Genomic DNA, 23,959 nt, shown 5'->3' with positions numbered 1-23,959 from the left:
CCTTTAGGACCTAAAAAAAAGATCACGTCATCAACAGCTAGTTGCTTGAAGCAGCCTCTCCTTCCTTTAAAAGAATTGACAAGGACACAGCGTCTGTCAGTTTGTTGATGCAATCAGCTCTGTGTCTAAGCAGCTTCATTCATCACATCCTCCTCCTGTGGCTTCACTCGGCACATAGGAACACTCACTGAAAGGAGCAACATTAGCTCCTATGGAAAAAAAACCCCCATTCGCTTACATCTCCTCAAGGAGAAGGGACACGGAGTAAAATGATGTAACATAGATTAGACATGAGAAGACGTTGAGGATCTTTTTATTGAGAACACAGCATAACAATGAAAATATGCATTATGCAAATGATCCTGTATGACAAATGTCAATGGGGGCTCCAAATTTGTTCACCAATTACAGTTTCTCATCTGATGTAATAACAAGTCAATGGGGGCAAAACAAACAAGTCCTTTTATAATTCATAATGCAGTGAGAGGGGCTTAATGTAGCAAATGGATGCTTCCTAATGCATCTCTGCTCGTGAAGGTCTGTAGTGGCTATATGGCTGGGGTGTCCATGGCAACAGCGTGAAATCAGGTCATTTAGTGGGTACCACATTAAGTAAAAAGGGTTAAGTGGAATAAAGGTGATGGACTGCCTTTGGTGACCCCATTCAGACATAGCTAAGGTCATTAATGAATAAAACAAATATTTTTTTAAGAAGGAAAAGGGGTCAGAAGAAAATATCAGCAACTTGAACCCAGAGAAGTCCTGGCATGGGCAATCCAGTATTCTTTCAGAACCAAAAGTACAAAACTAAACAACATACAAACACTTGTATAAAAATAAATCCCTCCATCCCCAGAACCCTCCATCTAACTACAAAGTGTAACATCAACTACTTAAAGTCGTCTCATTAACTACATACAGGAGAAACAACTCAAGACTCAAAAACACTCGGATATCAAATCAATAAGACCATGAGAAACTAAGCTAAGGTTGTTGGGTTTTTTTGGATGGTGTCACACTGGTACAGTACAAAACGTGGTGCAAAAAAAGAGCCTGAGGTAATGTTGGACTCTGATGAGGATAAAAAGTTGTTAAAAACCCTTTAAAAAGATAAATATTACTTTATAGGCGTCAAATTCACATTGTTGGACCGAACTGATCATAAATAATAACATATTCTCCCTTTTTTCAGATCAGCGGAATAAGTGACTTCTTTTAAAGTACATCAGTGCTACAGGTAGCTTGTGTTGAAGTGATATGACGAGAAATACAAAAGGGTTTTCCGAACTTCCTAACTTCAAGATCCGTTCACATTCCTGCACCTTCTGTTATATTCTACGCACCCTCAAAAAGAATGACTTCAGTCGGGAAAAAGAAGAAAAGCCCATCTCCAGAGATGGACCGCCTCCTTTAAGTGTCGTCTATTCTTATCTTTTAAACCACATACATCCACACACATCAAGTCACATACACTGAAACGTTTTTTAAAAAAAAGGCAAACAAAATTTAAGAGAACTCTCCCTTTCCTCAAGAGAAGCAATAAGTAGCATTTAAATAAAATATTAACCCATTCACAGTTGGACAACAAGACAATTCTAAAAACATATTAGAATTAGATGATATTCAATAAGGTCAGACAGCTGCAAAACTGTGCTGCACCTGTAATGCTGTGTTGAGGATACATGCTGATGAGAGGTTTAATAGCTGGCATTAAGAGCCGTTTCTGATGTATTGGGGTCATCATAAATCTTTTCACCTTATCTGTGAACTGTAAAAAATAAACCTGAAAATATTCTCAAATGAAACAGATCAGGCAGCTTAAAGTCCTGAACAAACATCAGGACTTTCAACAATGTTTCCGAGCACAAACTGTCCTTTTGGTGCTCAAACTCTGTCTGGTTGATAAGATTACTGGCCATGGGAAAGAGCTTCAACACCAAGGACAGTTAGTCTCAGCTGATACTGTGTGGCGGGTCCTATTGAGGCTCCCTGTAAAAACAAAAAACACACACTCACAAGCAGTAGACAGAGGTTTAAAAATCAGTCCGAAAACAATGACGAGGGAGCTTTTTGCTGGTCCTTCAAGCGGCGAGGTCGTCTGAGGCTGGCGCGAAGTCCCCGGTACGCAGGGCGTTGGACTGCGCCCGTCTGCGGGCCAGTCTGGAGTTGGAAGGGGGAGAAAGCCTCATGGAGCAAACGATGGCACCGACGTCCTCCTGCTGCTCGTCATGCTGGGATAGCTGCCGGTTGAAGGCAATGGCTTCTGCAGCAAACTGGGTCAGGTCTTTGGTGCTGCTGTTCCTGGAAGAAGGGAGGAGGCGGGAGAGGATCAATGATTTTGAATAAAAGTCTGTCTTAAAAGCACAATTTAACTTTACTTCCTCTTAAAAAAAAAATTCTTTTAAAATACTACATTAAGTCTAAATGTCACAATACATTAGACATGATTGTCAAAGCTGTCTTTCATACCTCTGCAAAACATGAGGAGTTGGAAGACCTCTCTCTGGAGCATTCTATGAAAAAAAAAGAAAGAAAGAAAGAAAATGAATTAATAACTTAAAATCACAGTTTTCAATAAAATAAAAGAGTGCTGAACGTGTCATACAGTGATCTCCTATCAGACAATATAAACGTGCTACTCTGGTGCACAGAGGTAATGATACCTCCCGGAGTCGCAATGATTAGTCAACTAATTATCTCACAAAGGAAACTTAGTTGCCTGATATTCATATAATATACTAAATGTTGAAAAAAATTAAACAATAAAAAAAGATTGAACGTTGGTTTCAGCATCTAAAATGTGATGATTTTTTTCTTTGTCATTCATGACAGTAAATGAAAAGTCATTGGACTGTTGGTTGGAAAAAGAAGGGATTTGAAGATGTCCCTTTGGACTCTGGGAAATTGGGATGAGCATTTACATAACTCATGTGGCATTTTATAGACTTACAGACGATTGGCAATTAAATGTGAAAACCATCAAACTACCAAAGTAGTGACCTGATAAAAGAGGAAGGCTGACAGAGATGTTTTTCTTTTACTTTAGCTTTTAGGTAATACTGTGATGTTATGTTACTTATATATGTTAATAGAAAATAAAAAAGAACGTATTACTAGTTTTACAATTGTGTTCACATGTATATAGCTACGTACGTCTCCTCATGTATCTATATAAATGTCAACGTGCTCAATAGCTGCAGGTCAAATACCTACCCCCTGCACCCAAGGGTGCTTGAGGACCTGAGCAGCACTGAGGCGCAGCGTTGCATCCCGAACCAACAGCTTGGATATGAGATCCCGGGCCCCCTCTGTGATGTGAGCCCAGTCCTTCTCTGGAAATTCATACTTGCCCTGCTGGATGCTCTCAAACAAGTGACTCTGAAGAGAGAATATGAAACAACACCCTGTGAAACTGAGGCACAGTGACAGTCTCCGTGCCTGAAATCAGACTAGCTGTAGAGTCACTGTTCCTGGGTGCATTCTGATATCGAGCACTCATCAGTCACTAATTATGGGAGAAAGGTTACATGTTGCTCCTCCAGTGTCTCCTGAGCCAAGAGATTAAAGATTAAAACCAGACTCTGCTTATAATCAGGTGATGACAGAGAAAAACAATTAATGTTCCAAAGTACAGAGGCGGTCACAACTAAATCAAAGCTGTACAGTCACACACTGGCTTTTTGTTCCTCATTGCTTCAGGAATAGAATTAGATTAGATGTGACCAAAGTGAGAGGCACATGTAGTGTGATTATTGCAGAGCAGCATCACTGCTATTTATCGCTGATACACTATCTGTTATAACGACACCACATGCATATTATGTTACTGCAATGTTGGTGGTTTGACTCATCCAAGCGGCCTTACATATCATCCTCTCTCTATATAAGTTCATTAGAAGGATAGACCCCTTGAGATGAACCATCTCGTTTTCAAGGGGGTCCTTGACACAGATATACAGAAAATACAGTACATAAAGCCAAATAACACATACACACTCATACGCAGACAAAAGCTCTCCTAAGCCTAACCACTCCCACACCTACTGATTCCCCCATAATGTCAAAATTACATACAGTGAATTAACATAGATGTACATATGCCCATACATAACGATGCAGATTCATTAACATGCATCTACATATTTGGGATGGATTACTTCCATAGCTCAAATATGATTTGAAGCAAAAGCAGGTTGTTTGGAGATGAATGAAAACAGATGTTTCAAAGAAATGAAACGAGGTAATGGATCCAAGTGAGCCGGGCAAGTTGTTCCAATCAGATGGAGCTTTAAATTTAAAGGCACGTCGCCCAGTTTCCTTAAAAATTCTAGGGACAAAGAAATAAGGATGGTCAGTATGCCTTAGAATATGCGAAAACCTATACGGAATTAGCAGTTGTTTTAGTTAGGAAGGATAGTTCAAATAAATACATTTAAATATAAATTGCAACCAGTGAAAATGTCTTCTAGATTTAGGTGTTAACCAGTTTAGTGACTCATACACTGCACAGTGATGGGTTCTATAAGGACATCTCAAAACAAATCTACAGAGACTATTATAAGCTACAGTGAGAGGATGAAGATTCGTTGGTAATATCAACTGGGAAATAATTCTTTTCCTGACCCGTAGGGTAAAACAGTTGATAGAACGATATAATATTCTCAGGCTGCAATTAATTTTCTTTACCACTGAGTCAATATGGGTCTTAAAAGGAAGTTGAGAGTCAAGCCAGATACCCAAATATTTAAATTCCTCCACTTTATTAAGCGGTGTCCCATCTAAAGAATTAATGGACCAATTATTCAAGTGCAAAGAATTAGATCTAGTACTAAACAACATCCCATGAGACTTCTTTTTCAGTAGAAGGAAAGCCATTTTTGGGCAGCATCAAAATCAGCCTGTAATGTACTCTGAATCTGTGCAATGTCAGGCTTGGAGCAATAAATCACAGTATCATCTGCATATAATTGGATATGACAATCCAAACAGATTTGGGGAAGATCATTAATAAAGATGGAGAAGAGCAGCTGCCCTAAAGATGAACCTTGAGGTACCCCTTTTTCTATAAGCATAAAATCTGACTGACTGCCCTGATAAGAGACACACTGACGTCTGTTGTGAAGGTATGAGTTTAACCAAAACAAAGAGTGTTTTGAGAGACCAATAGCATAGAGTTTGTCAAGGAGGAGATGGTGATCAACCATGTCAAAAGCCTAAGTAAGATCTATAAATATTGCACCTGTATGCATATTATTGTCTATTGAAGAGGATACATGATTGGTGAGTTTTAGAAGAGCAGTGGTTGTAGAGAAATTTGGTCTGAACCCAGATTGGTATAGAGATAAGATGTTAAAGTCATTAATATATTGAGATAGTTGATTAAAAATTAACTTTTCAAACACTTAAGTTATACTGTTAATAATAACTTCCCATCAAACTACCACATAACATACCCCAACGATAAGAGCCATCAGCTGTGTTCAATTAGTCTCATCTTAAATTTCAAAATACTAGTAGCGCACTACATTCAAGCTCAATGACACAATAGCCCTTTTTAGATAGAAATGGTGGCACATTTGTACCAAGGTAAGGGCGGCAAAGGATGGCAAATTGGCGGTTTGCTCTCCTGTATAAAAAAGGTTAATGAAAGAAAGAAACAACTTTTTTGTTACTGCTGTTGTAAAACATGAAAACATGATCTAACCATGCCATAGCTTCAACAACAAAAGCAGTTAACATCATGACTGTGACATGGTGAACTAACACCGTGCCAGGGTAGTGACGGAGGAAGCATTCTTTACATTTGTGCTGTAAACATTTTAGAAAGTGAACACTTAAAGGATTGTCTGGTGAGGTGGAATCTAGGTGAGCATACCTGGCAGGTTCTGCAGGTTTCTCCACGGTCCCAGCCGCAGTCAGTGCCACAGTGGCCCGTGAAGGGGGGGCTGCCGCTCAGCAGGATGTAGAGGATGACCCCGAGACTCCAAAGATCACAGCGCTTGTCATAGAAGGAGGCCTCATCAGTGAACACCTCCACCACTTCTGGAGCCATGTACTCTGCTGAGCCGCACTAAGAGAGGGAAAATGTATCGAACACACATTGAAGAATGATATTACAGTTATAAATTTGACTGATTCCGTTTTATGTGTATGTGCTATGAGTTAAAAAACGGGACTGTTACCGGTGTGGTGAGCTCTGGGGTCGTTATGGGTGTACAGGCACTGCTGAGCTTCACTCCACTTCCCAAGTCAAAATCACAGATCTTAACTGGGGACACCTAAGTAGAAAGATAAGGAAAAACATTATATTGTTATTCTCTATACCTCTAGGACCAACTAATGTCTTTATGAAAGCTTCCTGCCATTTGAAAGTCCCTTACCCGATCAGTGTATTCACAAAGGATGTTCTCCAGCTTAAGGTCTCTGTGGGCAATGCCTGCAGAAGAGCACTTTGTCACGGTCAAGTTGTCATTGTTGTGACGAATTAAAGGGAAAAAAATACACAGCTCCCCTGGTCTTTAGTAGCTGATTGGTTGCCGACCTACCTTTTGTGTGCAAGAAGTCAAGAGCTTGGGCAATGTCCCTGACCACCTTACTGGCCTCCAGCTCATCAAAGTGCTTTCGGTTCTGGATGTGTGTAAGAATGGAGCCTGAAGGGGGAGAAGACAATCACTTGTAGCAATCGGAGTGTTTACAGCGAGTCATTTGAAAAGCGTATATGCAGATGTAGCTGTTGTGTTATTCATTTATTCTTACCTCCGCGCAGCTTCTCAAACACCAAATAAAAGCAGGAACTGTCTTCAAAGAACTGGATCAGCTCCAAAATGTTCCTGCAACAAGGCATTTCCAAAATGATTAGTATCCGTTTCATTCTGCTTTAGCTGTAGTTGAATTAAAATGTTTCTAATGCTAAGTGGACTCACCTGTTTCCTTGACACTGGTAAAGAGTTTCCACTTCTCGAAAGACTCTGCTGCGGCTGTGTCCTGCACTCTTCTCTATGATCTTTGTTATTAAAAAAAAAAAAAAAAAAAAAAAAAACAGACAATACAATGTTATTTGCTTACATATAAATGTTAAACACACAAGCTAGCGTGTTTTAATGACACTCAAATGATTCACAGTTACACACTTGATATGTCAAGATTCTCCATCAGGTACAACATAAGCCAGGTTTTCCGAATGGTTCATTAGTTTGGTAATGGAGTACCAAAGTCTTATGTGGCTCTATTTTTATGTACCAATAGCTTTTTAACTCATCGTTGGTGCTTTTATGGTTTTAATCCTTGTTATACATTTTATTTCTCTTTTATTACTGTGTATTTGAGTGTTGTGTTTTTGTTTGCTCTGAAACACTTTGTAATTCTCTGGTTTTGAAAAGTGCTGTACAAATAAAATCATATTATCATTAAACATTTTACGCTCTTAAAGCCTTAACGTACAGAACAACTTATCAAAAAACTCTAACAAACAGCATTAAACAAGCTGTTGCAACATATCCTGAGTGCTGATGACACATTTCAAATGTTCTTCAAATGTGTTGCGTTTTGAGTAAATCATTACTCACCTTCACAGCAAACTCTTGTCCATTCTGCAGACTTATGCATCCTTGAACTTTAGCATAAGCCCCCTGACCAAGCACCTCATCCGTCAGCTTGTAGAGATCTGAAGAAAAAGTGACGTATGAGATTGCAGTATGTGTTACTATTTAATGTCTAGAATAAGACAATATTTATATGTCTAACAATAATATCAGCCTCATTACCATCAAAAGTGCCTGTCGAGCTGTCCGTTGCTCTCGTTCTTTTCTTCTTCTTTCTCTTAGCTGCGTCTGGGATGTTGACTGGCTGGCTTTTCTCAATCTCTGCAGCAATTCAGAAGAACCCACATGCAAGTTAAAACAGGGACAGACATCCCTGGTGTGTTACTGTGTGCACCATACGATCCAGGAGCTCCAGAGCTGTTGTACCTGCAGGGCCTTTGGAAAGGTGCTGTCTCTCCTCTGAAGCGATCCCGTTCTCCTGAATTCCCCCGCAGCTCTGCCCCACCTGGCCCACAGCCAGGGAGTTGCCCTGGAACAGAGAGAAGGGGGCCACATGGAAGGGGGAGAGAGGGGGGGAAAGTGCGAGAGTAGTCAGAAAGATCAGGCTGTGGTACAGTAGAGAAGCATGAAAAAGAGTAGGTAATTCCCTTGCTTTCTTCTCATTGTGAAATGTTAAAAAAATAAAAATAAAAAATGTTAACTGACTTTTTAACAATTTTTCTATGTGTCTAAACCAACACCAACAACTGCTGTGGCGTCCTGCCATAACACTGGCCTGGTAAGGATACAGGAAACAAAGTGACGGGCCTTATCTCACCCTGGACATTACCAGAAACATTTACACAACCAGTCAGTGTTCATGACTCATGGAGAGTGATGAAACTTCTCCATTTTCTGTGCAGATAACCTCGACAACCTGCACACTACTTTCTGGCAGCTCGATCTTATCAATCACGTCCTGTTTCAGGAAGCTAGAGGTTTTGAAATCCCCGGTATCATCAACAGGTCGGAGCTTACCTGGAGGGTGTGCTGGAAGGCTTGCAGCTCTGTCATCATCATGCTGTGCCTCACCATACCTGCCAACTGAGAGTACAACACACATACTGAGGCTGTCCGGAACAAACTGCGTCAACAAGGGCATACATATACATGATAACATTTCAAAGTGGCTGTAGGTCAATTAATTTAATGTTAGGGATTAAAGATAAGGACAAATAAAGTCCATTAAACACCAGTCCATTACACCCTGACATGGTTTCCTGTCTTTCACCCTGTAATCTCAAATCTTGTACTGTTTTGTTTGTGATTATCGAGTGGCAGTGTAGTCGCCGACGGTCTGTTTTGATAGGTTAGCTTGAGCCTTCTGCCGGGTTTACTGACGTTAGCATCGAGCTAGCTATAACATCTGGCTCAAAGCGACGGTAGATATTTAGCTTACTGTTCTAACTGATCGGTTAACAAGTGTGTATCGAGTCAGTAACGTTACTGCAGCTGATAAACAATGACTACAACGCTAACATTAGTGCTGTTGCTACAAATACCAGTGCAACATTACCAGGATAGAGCGATGTATAAAAGAACAACAATCAGTAAAGACAGAGTTAACGTTGACTGATGACTGTTCAATCCGACGCTGTTATTGTCGTTAGCACCAGCTAGCTAGCTAGCAAGAACTCCTAGCTCGCTTCTCCTACCGATTAACGTCCACTCGGTATTTTGTATTCACACACCGGTACAGTCTCATTATAACGAAAACAAAAAAGCAATAAATATGCTTCTAACCTGGACCCTGTGTCCAATCCAAACCAGCCAGATCCCCTCTGTCAAAGCCTCTGACAGCTGATGTAAGTATCCATCGCTAACTGAGATCCATCAGTGAGACAGCTAGTGACGCACACGGCGGGAAAACACATAAACAGCCGTCCGCCCCGCCTCCTCTCCGCATTCCTCCGTCTCCCATTGGTTGAGAGCACAGCTGCCACTGACGCGTCACTTGGCTTGACTCTCCGCCACACCCCCATCCACGTAGTGGACATTTTTATTGCATGATGGTGATCTCTATTTACATTCTCATTCAAAGGATTGGCAGGTCAGCACTGACAGGAGGAAGTGGCCTACGGCTCATGCCACATACCTACAATGTTTCATCATTATTATTCTCTTAGTTAAGAGTGTAATCCCTTACTCCTCTTTATGGAGGCCCCATTCAGCCAATTAATTAGGGAAAAAATGATTTAAAATTAGCCTTGATTAAAAAAAAAAAATCGCATGATAATCGCATGATAATTGTGATTCCATCAAAAGACATTATGGCACTGATTTCAAGTGAATGGGTCAAATTACTTGGAAGCTATTGAATAAGACGTGTCCATATGCAAAGTAAATGGGACGGATCAGAGGCAAAGTTGAAAGTCAGGGCTGATAATTATAACTTTCCCACTCAAATTTCCAACTTTGTATCCTTCAGTTATGACTTTTATGTCATAATCATAATCATAATAACCATAGGAATGGTTTTCCATAAGTTGAACATAAAACAACAACATGTATATATATATATATATATATATATATATATATATATATATATATATATATATATATATATATATATATATATATATGTATATATATATACATATATATATATATATATATATATATATATACATATATATATATATATATATATATATATATATATATATATATATATATATATATATATATATATATATATATACACATATATATATGTATATATATATATATACATATATATATAATTTTTTTTTTTCAACTGCCGGAAATGGGCCTAAATACTGTCTCCATATATCAGGTAACATCTGTCTTTGTGTTGGTTTGGGCCTGAGACTTAAGACAGCCTGTGTGGCAGGCCAAACCTTAAAAACAAACGTATGATTCACGTCACTTCAGTGAAACAGTGTTGACTTTCACGTGAAAACAAAATCATGACTCAATGTTTTGAATATTGTTGTGGTGCAGTGCAATACACAAGCACATCTGCAAAAACACTGATTATTTCTTTAAGCTGCATTTTTATGTTCAAACTATAAAAACACTGACATCACGTAGAAAAACAAACTTTCATTCAACAAAATAAGAGTCAACACTGTATATAAAAATGGTCAAACAAATACATGCACAGAAGGAAAGAAAAAGCATAAGAACAGGAGATGTAGTATCATAAACCTACACCAAGTCCTATACTGATGGCATGAAAGGCCATAATTATTCTAAGTAAAAACCTCTGTGAAGGCGCAGTACCACAGTCTGAAGAAGCGTGGTTTGATAGTGGACCTTCCCAGTTCTGCCATAAAACAACTCATAAAACTTTGTTTGAAATTGTTCTTTGTTCTGAGTGTTGTTGAGTCGTTTTGAAGCCGATTAATTCTCACAGGGCTCAGATAACGTCATAGTGTAAACTCCTTTGTCCGTGTGGTTTTAGTTTAGTTGCATATCTTCTCTGTCATCTCTTTCTGTAGGAAAAGGAAACAAAGAACATGTTCAACACATAAAAATTCACATACTATTCAGCGATGAATGATTGTTACAAAGTGCATCTTTCAATACAGAGAACAGTAAAACTGTTGTTCTTATAAGACCAACAACAGGAAGACTAGCAGTAGGCACTTTAGGTGGGGACAATAAAAGGGTCTGGTTACAAGATGTATCTCTTCTGTGGTGTGTTGACACAGAAGTCTCATCCTTGTTTCACTTTGGAAGGGGAATTACACAACTTGGAAGATGATAACTGAGGCTTTTCACTGACCATCCTCAATCTGCTCATACGCGTTGGAGGTCTGTTTGTTTGAAAAAAACAACAAAAATACAAACTTGGCTTCATTAAATGACTGCAAAAATAAGTTTAAAAAAAAAAAAAAAAACATAAAATGACTCCATATAGCTGGTCCAGAGTAATCCAAGGCTATGGAGGCCCCAAGATACCAAATTGATTCGAAAAGACATTATTTTCACCCTTTATCTGTGGTCAAGCCTGTGTACCAACTTCAGACAGGGTGCATGTTAACACTTTTAGCTTAGCAGCTACAGTGAAGATTTTTGGCCTAACGGGTGAAAATAACCTTTTCTCAAATCAACTTGGGCTCTCAGAGACTTGGACTATGCTTGCCGAGCTGAATGAAGCCATTCTATGTTTTCTTTGTTTTTTCCCCATCTACAGAACTTCTGTTGTTAAGGAGAATGTGTCAACACTGTTTTGCTGTGAAGGTCAAGAAACCTTTTGTGGACTGTGCAACATCCAACTCTCCATCAGCATGAGGGTGAGAAGATAAGGCCTGAATTTCCATCTGTTGGAGAACAAGCTTATTTCATGTTGGAAAATCGAGATACACAAAAAAATGACATCTTCGGGAGAACACAGCTCTACTGTTTTATTGTGTGTCTCCTTCAGAGGTTTAGTTATCTGTGCGGCTGCGGTATAGAGATTGCTGTCATTTTCTTTACGCTACATGTGCACTAGCCGGGAAGACACACAGACGCGATGATACACTCACTGAGCATGCTGCGCAACGAGGTCATAGATGGCAGAGCAGCTGATATTTTCTGCTCGACTGACAGTTGTGAGAGTGATACTGACAACTCTCTCTCCTGCTCCCTTTCCTCACCCTCACACATCTGAAGTCACGCTATTGTCTCACCAGGGGCTCCAGTTCAGAGTGATCGATAAGGTTGAACTCTGAGATGAAGTAGTAGTAGTGCTTGTAGCAGGTATTGATGTGGGCCTCGGCGCCCATGTTGCAGATGCTGTCGAAGTGATGGATGTAAACATGCACAAACACCCTGAAGAGACGGCTCAGCATCTTCTTGCACACCTGCTGGAAGTTCTTTGGGAAAGGTACACCTAGTGTGAAGAAAGGAGAAAGTGTTACAGCAACCATTTTCTATGATAGGAACCATCATTTTGCATGTTTAAAAACTTTAGGTTACATAATTTCTCCTCAAATGCATCAATCTCTGAGCACGACATCTTACTGAAATCTGATTTGCGTTGGTAATATATTTCAGTGACAAGAAATAACTCTGAGCACAGCATCTTTTTCAGGTACTGGGTTGATTAAAGTGGACATAAAAGAGAAAAGATAAAAACTGCAACATAATGATCCATTGCACCTTTATTAAAATTGTATAACAACACAATTTTCAGTCGCATGAGTGTTCAGTTAGTCTAAAAAATTGCCCCTAGGCTTTGTGCGAACTGACAAAAGCCTCTTGTAGATGAAATACTCTCTTTTATGTATTCTTTCTCGCACAGGGGGGTATTTCTGCGGTTACATTTGGGAAGCTCAGCCTATTTTACGAGATAGAAATTATGATTTAAAAAAGAAAAAGATTATCTACATATTTTGTGTTCAGGAGCAAAAATGGAGACACAAATGGGACTACAAATTGCTGTGAGTCTCATCTTTTGTGAACCTTCTGCCACAATTACCAAGGTGTGCAGAAGCTATCAGAAAAGTCCAAACACACAAAATGGCTGAAATGTCTTTGAGTGGTAATAACATGTACACAAAATTGACTGAAAGGTTGTTGGGTTTTTGAGGTTTTTATATCATTCTGTAGCTTCTCAGTACAGTGTTCAAGGAATCTAAAAAAGAAGGAAGGGACATTACCCCAGTGAATCTTGCCTTGGTGCCAGACTGTGGTGACAGCTGTATTGAAGTCTAGGAGATGCATGGAGAAACACACTTCAAAGTGAACACGCTTCAGAGAGACGGTTTACCACTGGATTTTTTTTTTTTTCAGATGATCGACAGGGCCAATAATATCGTGTCCAAGTGGTGGCAGGCCCAAGCAAATATCGCTGAGACTGCAATTATACTGTGAACAGGAGCCTTTCCCAAACGCAATCGAGGGATGAACAACGGTTTGACAAAAACAAATCAGTCGTTAACCTACTCTCTTAGTCAGGGAATATTGCGAAAATCTGTGAATGAACTCCTTACCAAACAAGTTCTTAACCAAAGTGTTCCTAACGGTTTCTAACACATATAAAAACATTTAGAAATCTGTGGAAGCCTTGTTAGCCTTGTTTATTTTCTGATCTTTGTTGCTTAACAAGCATGAAGGGAATGTAGTCAGCTCATATTCTAAGATTTTCCCGACTGTCATATCCCGTTGGACAAAGATTATCAGTCGGTGGACCAACTGGAGTAGATATAAGTTAATCCTCTCTTCATTGACCTTGTACCTTGAACTTCACCTTCATGGTCGATGTCACTGTTTGTCCTCCCAGCTTCTCGCTTCATCCATGTTTTGCCAAGGTCGTTGTGGAGATGACCATGTTACTTGACACCTTCCTCCATTTACTGGTTGACATGGGAAAAGTGGTTTAGAGTCTGGTCCCTGCACTTGTGGTCCGAATCAATATTTCTCATCCTCCCTCTGCTCAACACACTTCTGACTTGGCCACCCTCATCAGTGTTTGCTCAATATAGTTGTCACCTCAGCTGCTAGACCAATCACGGCAAGCGCAACGAACAACGTGGTTCCCATGGGCAGTGACACTTTCAAAGGTCTCCTTGTAACCAGGTGAAGTTTCAAGTTGCTTCATCAACTGTCCGGCATCCTGATAACAATGCAGGATGGGTGCCCATTGTAGTCTGTAATCAATCCGTTTGGATGAAGATCTTGATGACATCGACCATGCACCCAGAGTGCAGGTGTTCTTCCTCCCTCTGTAAGTCTTTCAAAAGTTTCTTTAAACTTCTCTTCAAAGGCTTCAATTGTTGGAGCTTTGAGTGTGGCTCACTCAGAGTTGGCGTTGGCCATATTTCCACCAAGGAGTGGTTTTGATACCAAACAAATGGTTGCAATTTTTCTCCGATAAGGTTGAAATTTTCCTCCAGGAGTTGAATATAAGTCTTTTTACATGCGTTATTAGACACCTTTAGGAACATATTGGTGAAGAAATAGTTTTGTTAGAGAATGTAGTCACAGATTGGCCAAATATTTGAAAAAACTCCCAAACTATCTGTAGAACTCTCCATGCATCTCCCACTTGACTTATAGCAAGACTCGGTGATGTTATGGCTCCTTCTTTCTTTTTAGGATATTGGTAGCGTTCCTTACGTATTCAAATATGACAATTGAAATTTTGGTATGAATATGTTTGATACTCAAAATGCTATTTTCCCAAGCCCCTTTAAGAACTCCAGTCAGGAAGCTAGCAGAGCCAGTGTCAAATCTACCCTTGAAGGGAAACAGTATTAATGGGCACTTGAGCCCATCTGAGAGGCCTATGGGGGTATGCTAGACAAAAAAGGTTTGGAGCCTCTATACTAAGGCACATAGTTCCACTTACTATTACTCTGTCTCTTTGTAGTCCTTTAGGGCTCTAGGGAATTATGGACACATTAGGCAAAAGGCAGGGATACAACCTAGACAAATTGCCAATCTATCACAGGCTACCACATTGAACAAAACCACACCTATGGGAAATTTAGAGTTTCATTTTACCTGACCTGCATGTCTATAGACTATAGAAGGAAACAGAAAAATTATGCTAAATCTGCAGATCAGACCACAGATTGGTTCAAGGGACTCACTCAGATTATGCATGAAATCCTCATCTCTAATATATCTGATTGTCAAATCCTGTGCTGAGATAAAATAACACAACAGTTGCCCATTCAATTTTGTCAAAATGCCAACCTCATCGTTGAATTAACCTCTGCTTGAACTTCATCATCCCATTGGGGATGTTAATGAAGGGGAACAGCACTTCAGCTTTGATGAGGCACAGCATCAGCGCAGAAAAAAAATCAACCAACGTTTTAAGTTACACACTCAATAATAGTCTGCAGGCGCCTTCATTTGCAGACTCCTTACACACCTACTCTGGTGGGGAAGATGTCTTCATTATTAATGAGCGACTCGATCCAGTCCATCAGCAGGTTCATGTACTTGAGGGCAGGCAGCTTGGTGGGTTTCTTGTAGTCGTCACCATCCTGCCACCTGTACTCATACCTCAGCCCCCCGGACATGATGGGACATGAGCGCTCTGTGCAGAACTCACTCATCGTGCCATAGATCAAGTTGATCCTGTTAAAGAAATCCACCACATGAACAGCAATCCAGTCGTTGATGTTCTCTCCCTCTGGCAGCTGGACCACTTTCCTCAGGTCCAAACCGGACTTGAGCGAGGCCTGGGCCTTCTTATAGAGTTCAAAGCGCTGGGTGCCCGGCTCGAACCGCTTCCTGGGTCTGAATGTTTTATCTTTGCTGAACACTTGTCCAAGACACAACGCCATCGACTCAGTCGTTTCCCCTGAGATAAGGGGAGAATAAGCCCTCAGGAATAATAGTTAGTTTTGAGTTGGATAAAGTCCGACCTTCCTGAGGGATGGCACCAGCTCGGGAAGCAAGGTCACAGGGGGTCAGCGTCTGTCATGTAAAGATTGCGAGGGAGGTCTTGCTCGGCAGATGGTGGGAAGTTTCTGTGAAGTAGAAAAAGAGAAGTTGGAGGGATATTCCTTTCCTGTCAACCCACTGCGTTAGGCCAGAATAACCAAAAAATTGCACATGACCAAAACATCCAGAGTAAAACTACAAAACCATATATATTGATATTCAGATGCAATAACAAAAAAAACAAAAAAAAAGTACACAGGCAAGACATTACGATTCTCAAGTCAAAGATTTTTTAGAGAGACTCATCAAAGCCAAACTGCACAGAAAACTACATGGCTCCCATTACTATTGACACAAGTGACCTCATCCCAAATGTCCCATTATTGCACAATGTGACCAGATGATCGTATCACAAGACTTTCAGCAGTACCCACTGATAAAATTAGCAAAGCTTTCAGCCAGTTGTTGTCAAAATCAGGCCAGTAGACGAGCATTGTTAAGAAAATAAAAAGCTTGCTGCAACATACAAAGAATTAGAAAATGTCCCCTGTACAATACCAGCTCTGCTTGGATACAGCACTGTGACTCTCATTCAGAACATCTGGGTGTAAAAATAACAACTATGACAACTAAGCTTGGTGTAAAAACACTGACCGTGGCAACTGATGAAAAACACAGACCATCATTTCCCTTTTCTGGGAAATGAGTCATGAGACACAGCCAATCAGAGATGTGGACTCCAGTCACTGTTTCGGTGATTTGCAAGGTACTTTTTTCTGACAACTTTGTTAACTTGTTACTTTTACTTCCTAAATTACAACACAAATATCTATGATTTCTTTTTCATTCTTTTTCATTTTCAAAACAGGCTCATTACTCTAGTTTTAATGCATTTGACAGCAATGATCTATAATCGATTACCCACAACACTTTACCAATCTAAAATGTCATCCTGGGAAAGAGACACAACAATCGACCATCTTTCTGATGCGTTTACAAACAGCTCGGACAAATCCTGATTCCACCATCAAGTTAAATAGTCTCTGAATTATATTAATATGACGTGAGGTTCGGTTAACTTTGCACAGAAAATACAGGCAGAAATGTCCTTCAGACGAATATTGCATATTTGTTTTACTTTGTACATTTCATAGCCTGTACTTTATTACTTATACTTTAATCTGTTTTTAACACAAATATCTGTACTTGTATCTAAAGAATGTGTCCACCTCTGCAGGACTGGATACTGCAGAGTGACAGAACTTGCTTTAATTAAGGACTCGACTTGACGCAAGCTGGGATAAGTCCAAGAAAAGATGACTTGCTTAAGACTTAACGTCTCGAGTCACATGTCTGCAACCACGTGTTACTGAGAGATGTTTTTTTCCCCCTGATTGCCACTGACTATCTGGCAGACAAAACACGCTGATGAAGAGCATGACCTCCCCAAATGTTAATGCAGCGAGGTCATGAATTGTAATTATAGGAAAATGAGGTGGGCAGTTTATTAGAGGTAAAGTCCAGGTGTGTCACATAACTGATAGGGTTATGTGACGTTATGTGACGTACTTGCATTGTATCACACTCGTAAAACTCCACTGAGTTGTATGCTTCCATTCATAACTATAGCATACATTATGTTGCATCCAAAGATGTGACACTGCAGTCAGTCAAACTGGGCACTGTGGTTGCAATATGACACTATATCCGCATTTGTGTCCAATTTTAAACTGCTGGTCTGGATACTTCCTGTGGTCGTTTGACTCAAATTAGCAAAGGTTTCTGTGTCTGCATTATCATCCATTCAGGTGTTTGTTGTGAACTTTTGTTGACTTCCTCACATGACTGTTAAGCTCTTAGCTTTTGCTGTTCACTCGTATGAATTAACAGCTGAATCAACAGCATTTGATATATGAGAAGGGTACTTTTTGTTTCCACCAGCTTTCACAGACTGCCTGATCTCATTTCAAAGCTCACCACTGGGGGACCATGAATACGTGGTCATGAGATAGCTCTAAATGTGTCCATAACAAAGGGGCTTCCAAGGGAGGCTCGCATAGTCATAGTGTTTGATTCAGCCCTGGATTGAGAGACAGGCAGCTTCAGACAAACATTAGCCTTGGACAGTGCTTTTTGTAAATGTTTTATACTGAAGACAATAATGGCTTGCAAATAAATAAGTGACAGCATGTGGGACAATGTGACTTCAATTTTGATCACTTTACGTCTCGCCGCATGCCTCAACAGCCTCAGACTGAAGCATGTCTGATCACGCTCTGTCCTGCATACTTTCATAGTTGTTGTGGAATTTGCTCCTGACACTGAAGACCTACAAACGTCATGGACTGGACACACAGAAAAAAAAAAAAAAAAACAAGAAAGCACTACAAATCTCAATACCCAGAAACAAAGTGAAGAGATTAGGGAATGGGGTAAAAAAAAAAAAAAACTATCTGCACTGTACCTGGCTGAAATCCTGCAGCGGAGGGTTTGGAATGTGGTGGCAAGTCCTGGGAAGTTCAGGGAGGATTCAGGCGCCGGACCCCTTCAACCTCAAACTCCCTGTGGAAGACAGATCCAGCTTCTCTGCCCCCTCCAGCTCCTCTGGATCCTCTCCTTCTCTGCCAGCCACGGACAGACCGAGAGTCTCCAACTTCTCTCAGCAGCACGGACAAGCACAGAAAAAGGAGAAAAAGTTGTTTGGCTTCTCTTCCCGTGGATGATGTCACATCCTGACTTTGTCTCTGCTGTGCGTCTGTGCCTGTGTGTGGGTGTGTGTGTGGAGGACCTATAAATTGAAAGAGTAGACGGGCTGGAAAAGGCCTTTCCAAACCCCCACTCAGCCCTCCCTCTTCTCCATTTTTCCCCCTCCTTTCTTCCTCTCATCCTGCAGGCAGAGCAGCCAGCCCTCTTGTCCCACCCAAAGCCCGGCCTTCTGGTAAAGGTCCTGAGAAAACAACCCCTCCTCTTAAGCCACATATATAGGACAGAAGGAGCAGAATGATCCCACAAATATTTCTGGATGCTTGGCAGTCCATGCCGCTCTTTTTTTGCGTGAAGTCTCAATAACATATCATTTAAATTCTTGGCCTTTTTGAGATATTGTCGTTGAACTCAGAGCATACCCTTAAATAGACAAAGTCCTCTTCAGATCATGAACAAACAAGGCATGTTGGACTGAAACTGTCTATTTCCTGGTGCCCTTGGGGAGTTGAGTATTCTCATGAGAGCTGCCCTGACTGTGCCCTTTGTGTCGAAGGTGAATGGGTGTCACTAAAACGATGAGGGTGTCTGTTACACTGCTGTGTAATGCCACCTACACTGAAATGTAAAGCTAGGATGACACACGATGAGATAAAGTCTCATTTTTTTTTTATCTGAATCATCTAATCCTAATACATAAAAATGTTTCCGAATGAACTGCAGCTGTCAAGTATTGTTAATCAATCAAGCGACGAGATTCCCTTTCTGTTTACCTCCTTTAGGGAACATGTAGAAAAGTTATTGCTCTACAAAGTACATTTTGTTTGACTTATTATGAAGAGCAAAATATGTGCGAGGAAGACTTCCCATGAGATCTTTTGTAGTTTTCTAATTCTATCATTTTCCCTTTTTTTCAGGGGACATGTTTTATATGTGCTTTTACACATGCAAGAACCTCATGGTTTAGCTCAGAGCCATCCTGCTAGATTTCTGCTCCCCTTCGAGCCACTTCCTCAGGCAGGACTTATAGCCTGTGCCTCTCAGCTCTGGAATCCCCTGCATGAAGATCTGAGGATCTTCAGAATCAGTGACATTCTTTAAATCACTTGTCAAAACTAGATATTACTGTTCATCCGAGATGTGGACTGGCTTGAAACTTGATTTATCATATAAAGTTGACGCACACCAAGGGCTTTAATGAGGTCCCTGACAGTAGAGTAGACAAGTATGTAAATGTCTTGATCTTGAGGAAGGCCTGAGGGCCAGAACGTTATCTACCAATAGAAAATGGCACATGGAGCCAGAGTACACTACATTTTTTTTCACTCTTCGGAAACTTCCTGACAGAAAATAAATGACTTGAGACTCAACTTGGAGTTGGAGGTTAAAAACCTCATGACTTAACTTGATGTCTGTCTGTGTTTTCTGTTTTCTGTCTTTCTTTCTGTTTAAAAATGATGGGATAGAAGCTTTTATAAAGATATCTCTATAAAATTTTATTAAATATAGTTCACTGATTATGAATAATTATAATACAAATTCCATTCATTGGCCAATAGTATCATTACTAATATCAGATGGGCATTTAATTTGAATTTGAATTTGCGTTGTTTCAGCTCATGAACAAAAGAAAGCAGTCTTGAGTTGCAGTGATCCTGCAAATCCACTTGAGGTCACCATGGCTGTTGCCATGAGTGCTGTGTTATGACTCTCTACAGTATATTCAAGTGTACCGTTTATTTATTTATTTGAATATTCCATAATATTTTTCCAGTCGTCAAAATAATTTACACAATGAGACTCAACAATCTTGTAAAAATAAAACAAATAAATTTGACCGTTATAGCATAATAAGTTTGCATAGTGCAGAGTATATAAAGAAAGTAGCTTGAGGGTAAGTGGTACTTTGCCAAACTAAATTTAAAAGGTACAAGCAATTGTCTCACAAAAAGGTTAGGGTGTCTATAATCTTTTACACAGAAACAATATCATGCAGTCTGACCAAGAAGACCAAAATAACAGTTCACGTAAAAAGGATATCTGACTTATAGATATATATAATGCTGTTCATGTTTTTTTAAATCTCCCAGCGGTGATGACACTAACAGGAAACAATGGGTGAAGCACTCAGATCGGCCTGCCGCTAGCCTCTGCTCTAGTTCCGATATGTCAGTTGATGTCGTCACTCAAAAATGTGACACAGGAGGAAGTGGAACTAGTCGCACATTTCTTCATCTTTGATCCTCCTTGTCAGCATTGTACTCGATCATTACTTACCTAAACAGGGCTGCTTGTCGCTTTCAGCTCTCAAACCAGCAGCACAGATACCACAGGAAGAGTCGAACCAGGAAGTGGTAAACCAGCCACATATCAAACAATAACAAAGTTGCTACTATCAGTATCTAATTTAAATGACAGTCAGATTAGAAAAATAAATGTTTCCATTTTAAAGTATAATAAGACACAGAGCTTCATAAAGTGGTGCCAATGGGCCAAAGTTCAATTTAGCCTGCCAGATGTTTCTAACAAAACAATAGATAAATGAATCAATAAAACACAATATATATCACTGTTCATGCTGTTTTTGTGAGAAGACATTCTCTAAATATGTTAGTTCCGTGGTTAATAATTATTTCTTTCTAATCTGAGACTGATGGCAGAGTGACACTCGAGGTCTTGAGATTTAGTCAATTAAGAGAACTTGGGATTTTAGCAATAACAACAATATTTAACAATAAAATGCAAAAGGTGTTTGCTTTTGGACCGTGAATGTCCAGTGTTCACCTCCGAGAAGGAAAAAGTTTGAGCATATAAGTTACTGTCAACTTTTGTCTGTGTTCCTATATGGAGAGTTGATGTCTTATCTGTGTCCACAACTGTCTTCAACTCGACACAGATTACCGATGGTGTAGGAGGAGTTGTCCTTTCTGGTTTAGAAGTTCTCCATCAGGCCTCAGGCACCGTCAGAGAAAAGCACTTAGACAGTTTACTGCCTTACAGCTACAAGATTTACGACCAAGGTGTCTGTCATGTGCTAGCTTTGTTGCAGGCTCTCTGCTGCAGGTGAGGGATTCCTTCACACAACCAAGGATCCTTTTGTAAAAATATGCACTAAATATGTTGACACCTACCTGAGCGGAGGTATGGTTTATATAGTGTGTGTAAAACACCTTACTGCTGCTGATTGACATGTGCCAGCAGACTCTTGTGTTTAGTGAAGATGACATTCTGTCATTCATTCATCTGAAGCCCGAATGACGACAGTGTTTCTGTGAATGATGTCACTTTTGTATCACACTGTGTGTCCTCTTTGCTCTGTTTACACCGAAGATCAAAATGGTCACTATGGACTTTTAGTGCCTGATTTAAAGGTGCACTAAGCAACTTTTTTTTACAGGCCTATAAACAGACAGAGTTCTTGATAAAAGGGATAAGAGTTTGCATGACCTGACATCGGTTTTAATGCACTTTGAAGCCAGAAGTTTATGGTGGCATGGGAACAAATGGTGCGCTCCACTGTACTTGGAACTTGCAAAAAAAATGACCTCTGACACAGAGAGAGCAACTAAACAGTCGTCAAAGTCACAAACACACAGATGACATTCCAGCAGAACAGTGGCACGCATAGTAAACAATTCATCTTCAATATTTACGTCATGTAGTGCTTGTTTGTGAGATATGCAGTAAATACAATTTCACTTTCATCCAGCTGATCTGTACTTTGACAATACGGGTTAGGAGCCGACTCCTCCTGTCGTTTTCGTTTGAAGCGCCCTTAACTGTTAGATCAGCTGCTGTAGTTGCTTGTTAAGTCAGCAGACTCTTCATTCAAGCACCCTTTAGCAGCAAGCATGTTTTTTCTAGAGCAGATGACAACTCTGAAATTCTGACTTCCGACTTGCAATGGAGCGCGCCAGAAAAACACAAGAAGGACAACAGCTTGTGTGAGCTGACATTAGTTTTAAGCGGTATTTACAGCTAAACGTTTTCATTATCGTTCATAGTCAAGGCAAACCAGGACTGTGTTTTGAGCTATGGTGGCCTGCAAGTGACAAGATCATAGAAGTCCCACAGTTTATAGGACCATATAACCAAAACTGGTGCTAAAAAAAAAAAGTCATATAGTGCACCTTTAATCCCTCCCATCTCTCTATAAAAGCAAGGAATCTCTGTCTGTCTGTCTGTCTGTCTGTCTGTGTGTGTGTGTGTGTGTGTGTGTGTGTGTGTGTGTGTGTGTGTGTTTATCAAATATCTCTGCGGATCAGGATCAGACTGACCTGAGACTTAAAACATAGCTGCTGCGTGTTTCAAGGGTGTGCGACTTCGCATTTGTTTGGACTGCAATGACACTGTTAATAAATTATTTCATAAATGCTTTACAAATTCGCGAGCATTGTCCACTGAGCCACCACAGTCACGTGCGCACCAGAGCCAATCACTGCAGAGCCCACCGCGACCCCCCACCTTAAGAAACAAGCCTGCAGCGGCGCGAGCTGGACCGGGATTTTGCTGGCGGTTCGGTCCCGTTCTGTTCGGTGCATCTAAACTGACTGTTGTGGATTAATGAGACTAAACGAGCCCGGACCGAGTCTGTTCAGGTCTGAGGAGATCCGGAGACGCGCGAACAACAAAGTGGAATCAGAATCTGTGGATGTTTGTGTGCAGCTAGCTGCTAGCCGCTAGCCAACCTACACGGCCCACCTCCCGAGTCGACGGACCGGACCCACCGGCACGTCCAAAACCGGACTTAGGGTAAATAATGTCCGCCACGCTTTTTCGCGAACATTGCCATCACATTTGCTTTGTGTCTGGTGCAGAAGAAACTGTAAAAACGGGCTTTTGTCACGAAAGTGTCCAAGCAGCAAGTTTGGTTGTTGAGGAACAGGAAGTTGTGGGAGGGACGTAGGCGGATGATTGACAGGCAAATACGGTCGGTGTACAGACAGCGATATTGAGAGTTGAGAGATTTGTGACATTTAGCGTGTTTGGAGTGTATAGTTAGTGTGTTATGTAGTGTTTGGTGTAGTGTGTTTAGTGTGTAGTGGAGTCGTTTTTTTGTTTAATAAGTCAGAACACTGAGGAGACTGCTGAATGTGGAGCAGACAGTGCAGCTCTTCATTGAGCTGGAAGGAGCTCAGGCAGACCTGAGCATTGCCTGCATTTAAATGTAAATAGTTACATATAACTTCGTAAATTTTTTAAATGAATGCACATATTTAGCAAACAACAATTTATATTTGCATTATAAGTAATAAAATATGTTTTTTAAACACATTTGTGGTTTTCACAGTAAAGAAATCAAACTTTTTCCTACTCAGATT

At 40.4% G+C, this 23,959-nt stretch overlaps 2 protein-coding genes across 2 annotated transcripts; both read right to left on the bottom strand.

Annotated features, from left to right (window-relative positions):
• Positions 1-296: 296 nt before the first annotated feature.
• mknk1 (MAPK interacting serine/threonine kinase 1) lies at positions 297-9,456 on the bottom strand. The gene is made up of 14 exons (XM_030433882.1): positions 9,324-9,456; positions 8,559-8,624; positions 7,968-8,070; positions 7,764-7,862; positions 7,566-7,663; positions 6,924-7,003; positions 6,757-6,830; positions 6,546-6,650; positions 6,381-6,436; positions 6,183-6,278; positions 5,876-6,070; positions 3,214-3,378; positions 2,470-2,513; positions 297-2,301 (listed from the first exon to the last, which is right to left on the bottom strand). Exons 2-14 carry the CDS (start codon positions 8,613-8,615, stop codon positions 2,082-2,084), a joined length of 1,392 nt encoding a protein of 463 aa, XP_030289742.1. The 5' UTR covers positions 8,616-8,624; positions 9,324-9,456; the 3' UTR covers positions 297-2,081.
• Positions 9,457-10,580: 1,124 nt separating this feature from the next.
• mob3c (MOB kinase activator 3C) lies at positions 10,581-18,764 on the bottom strand. Its single transcript, XM_030432234.1, has 4 exons — positions 18,400-18,764; positions 15,418-16,021; positions 12,224-12,426; positions 10,581-11,041 (listed from the first exon to the last, which is right to left on the bottom strand). The coding sequence occupies exons 2-4, from the start codon at positions 15,833-15,835 to the stop codon at positions 11,012-11,014; spliced, it is 651 nt and encodes a 216-aa protein (XP_030288094.1). The 5' UTR covers positions 15,836-16,021; positions 18,400-18,764; the 3' UTR covers positions 10,581-11,011.
• Positions 18,765-23,959: the final 5,195 nt, after the last annotated feature.

The sequence above is a fragment of the Sparus aurata genome, chromosome 11, assembly GCF_900880675.1.
Source record: "Sparus aurata chromosome 11, fSpaAur1.1, whole genome shotgun sequence".
In the NCBI taxonomy this organism is placed as follows: domain Eukaryota; kingdom Metazoa; phylum Chordata; class Actinopteri; order Spariformes; family Sparidae; genus Sparus; species Sparus aurata.
This window is presented reverse-complemented; position numbering and strand designations above follow the sequence as displayed.

Coding starts and splice junctions, on each gene's coding strand:
- mknk1 (XM_030433882.1), bottom strand. CDS start 8,615: ATGGTGAGGCACAGCATGATGATGACAGAGCTGCAAGCCTTCCAGCAC. Junction 8,071..8,558: donor CCTTCCAGCACACCCTCCAG/GTAAGCTCCGAC, acceptor TCTCTGTTCCAG/GGCAACTCCCTGGCTGTGGG. Junction 2,514..3,213: donor AGCACCCTTGGGTGCAGGGG/GTAGGTATTTGA, acceptor TTTTTTTCATAG/AATGCTCCAGAGAGAGGTCT.
- mob3c (XM_030432234.1), bottom strand. CDS start 15,835: ATGGCGTTGTGTCTTGGACAAGTGTTCAGCAAAGATAAAACATTCAGA. Junction 12,427..15,417: donor CATCTTCCCCACCAGAGTAG/GTGTGTAAGGAG, acceptor TCTTCACACTAG/GTGTACCTTTCCCAAAGAAC. Junction 11,042..12,223: donor ACTCTGAACTGGAGCCCCTG/GTGAGACAATAG, acceptor CTTTTCCTACAG/AAAGAGATGACAGAGAAGAT.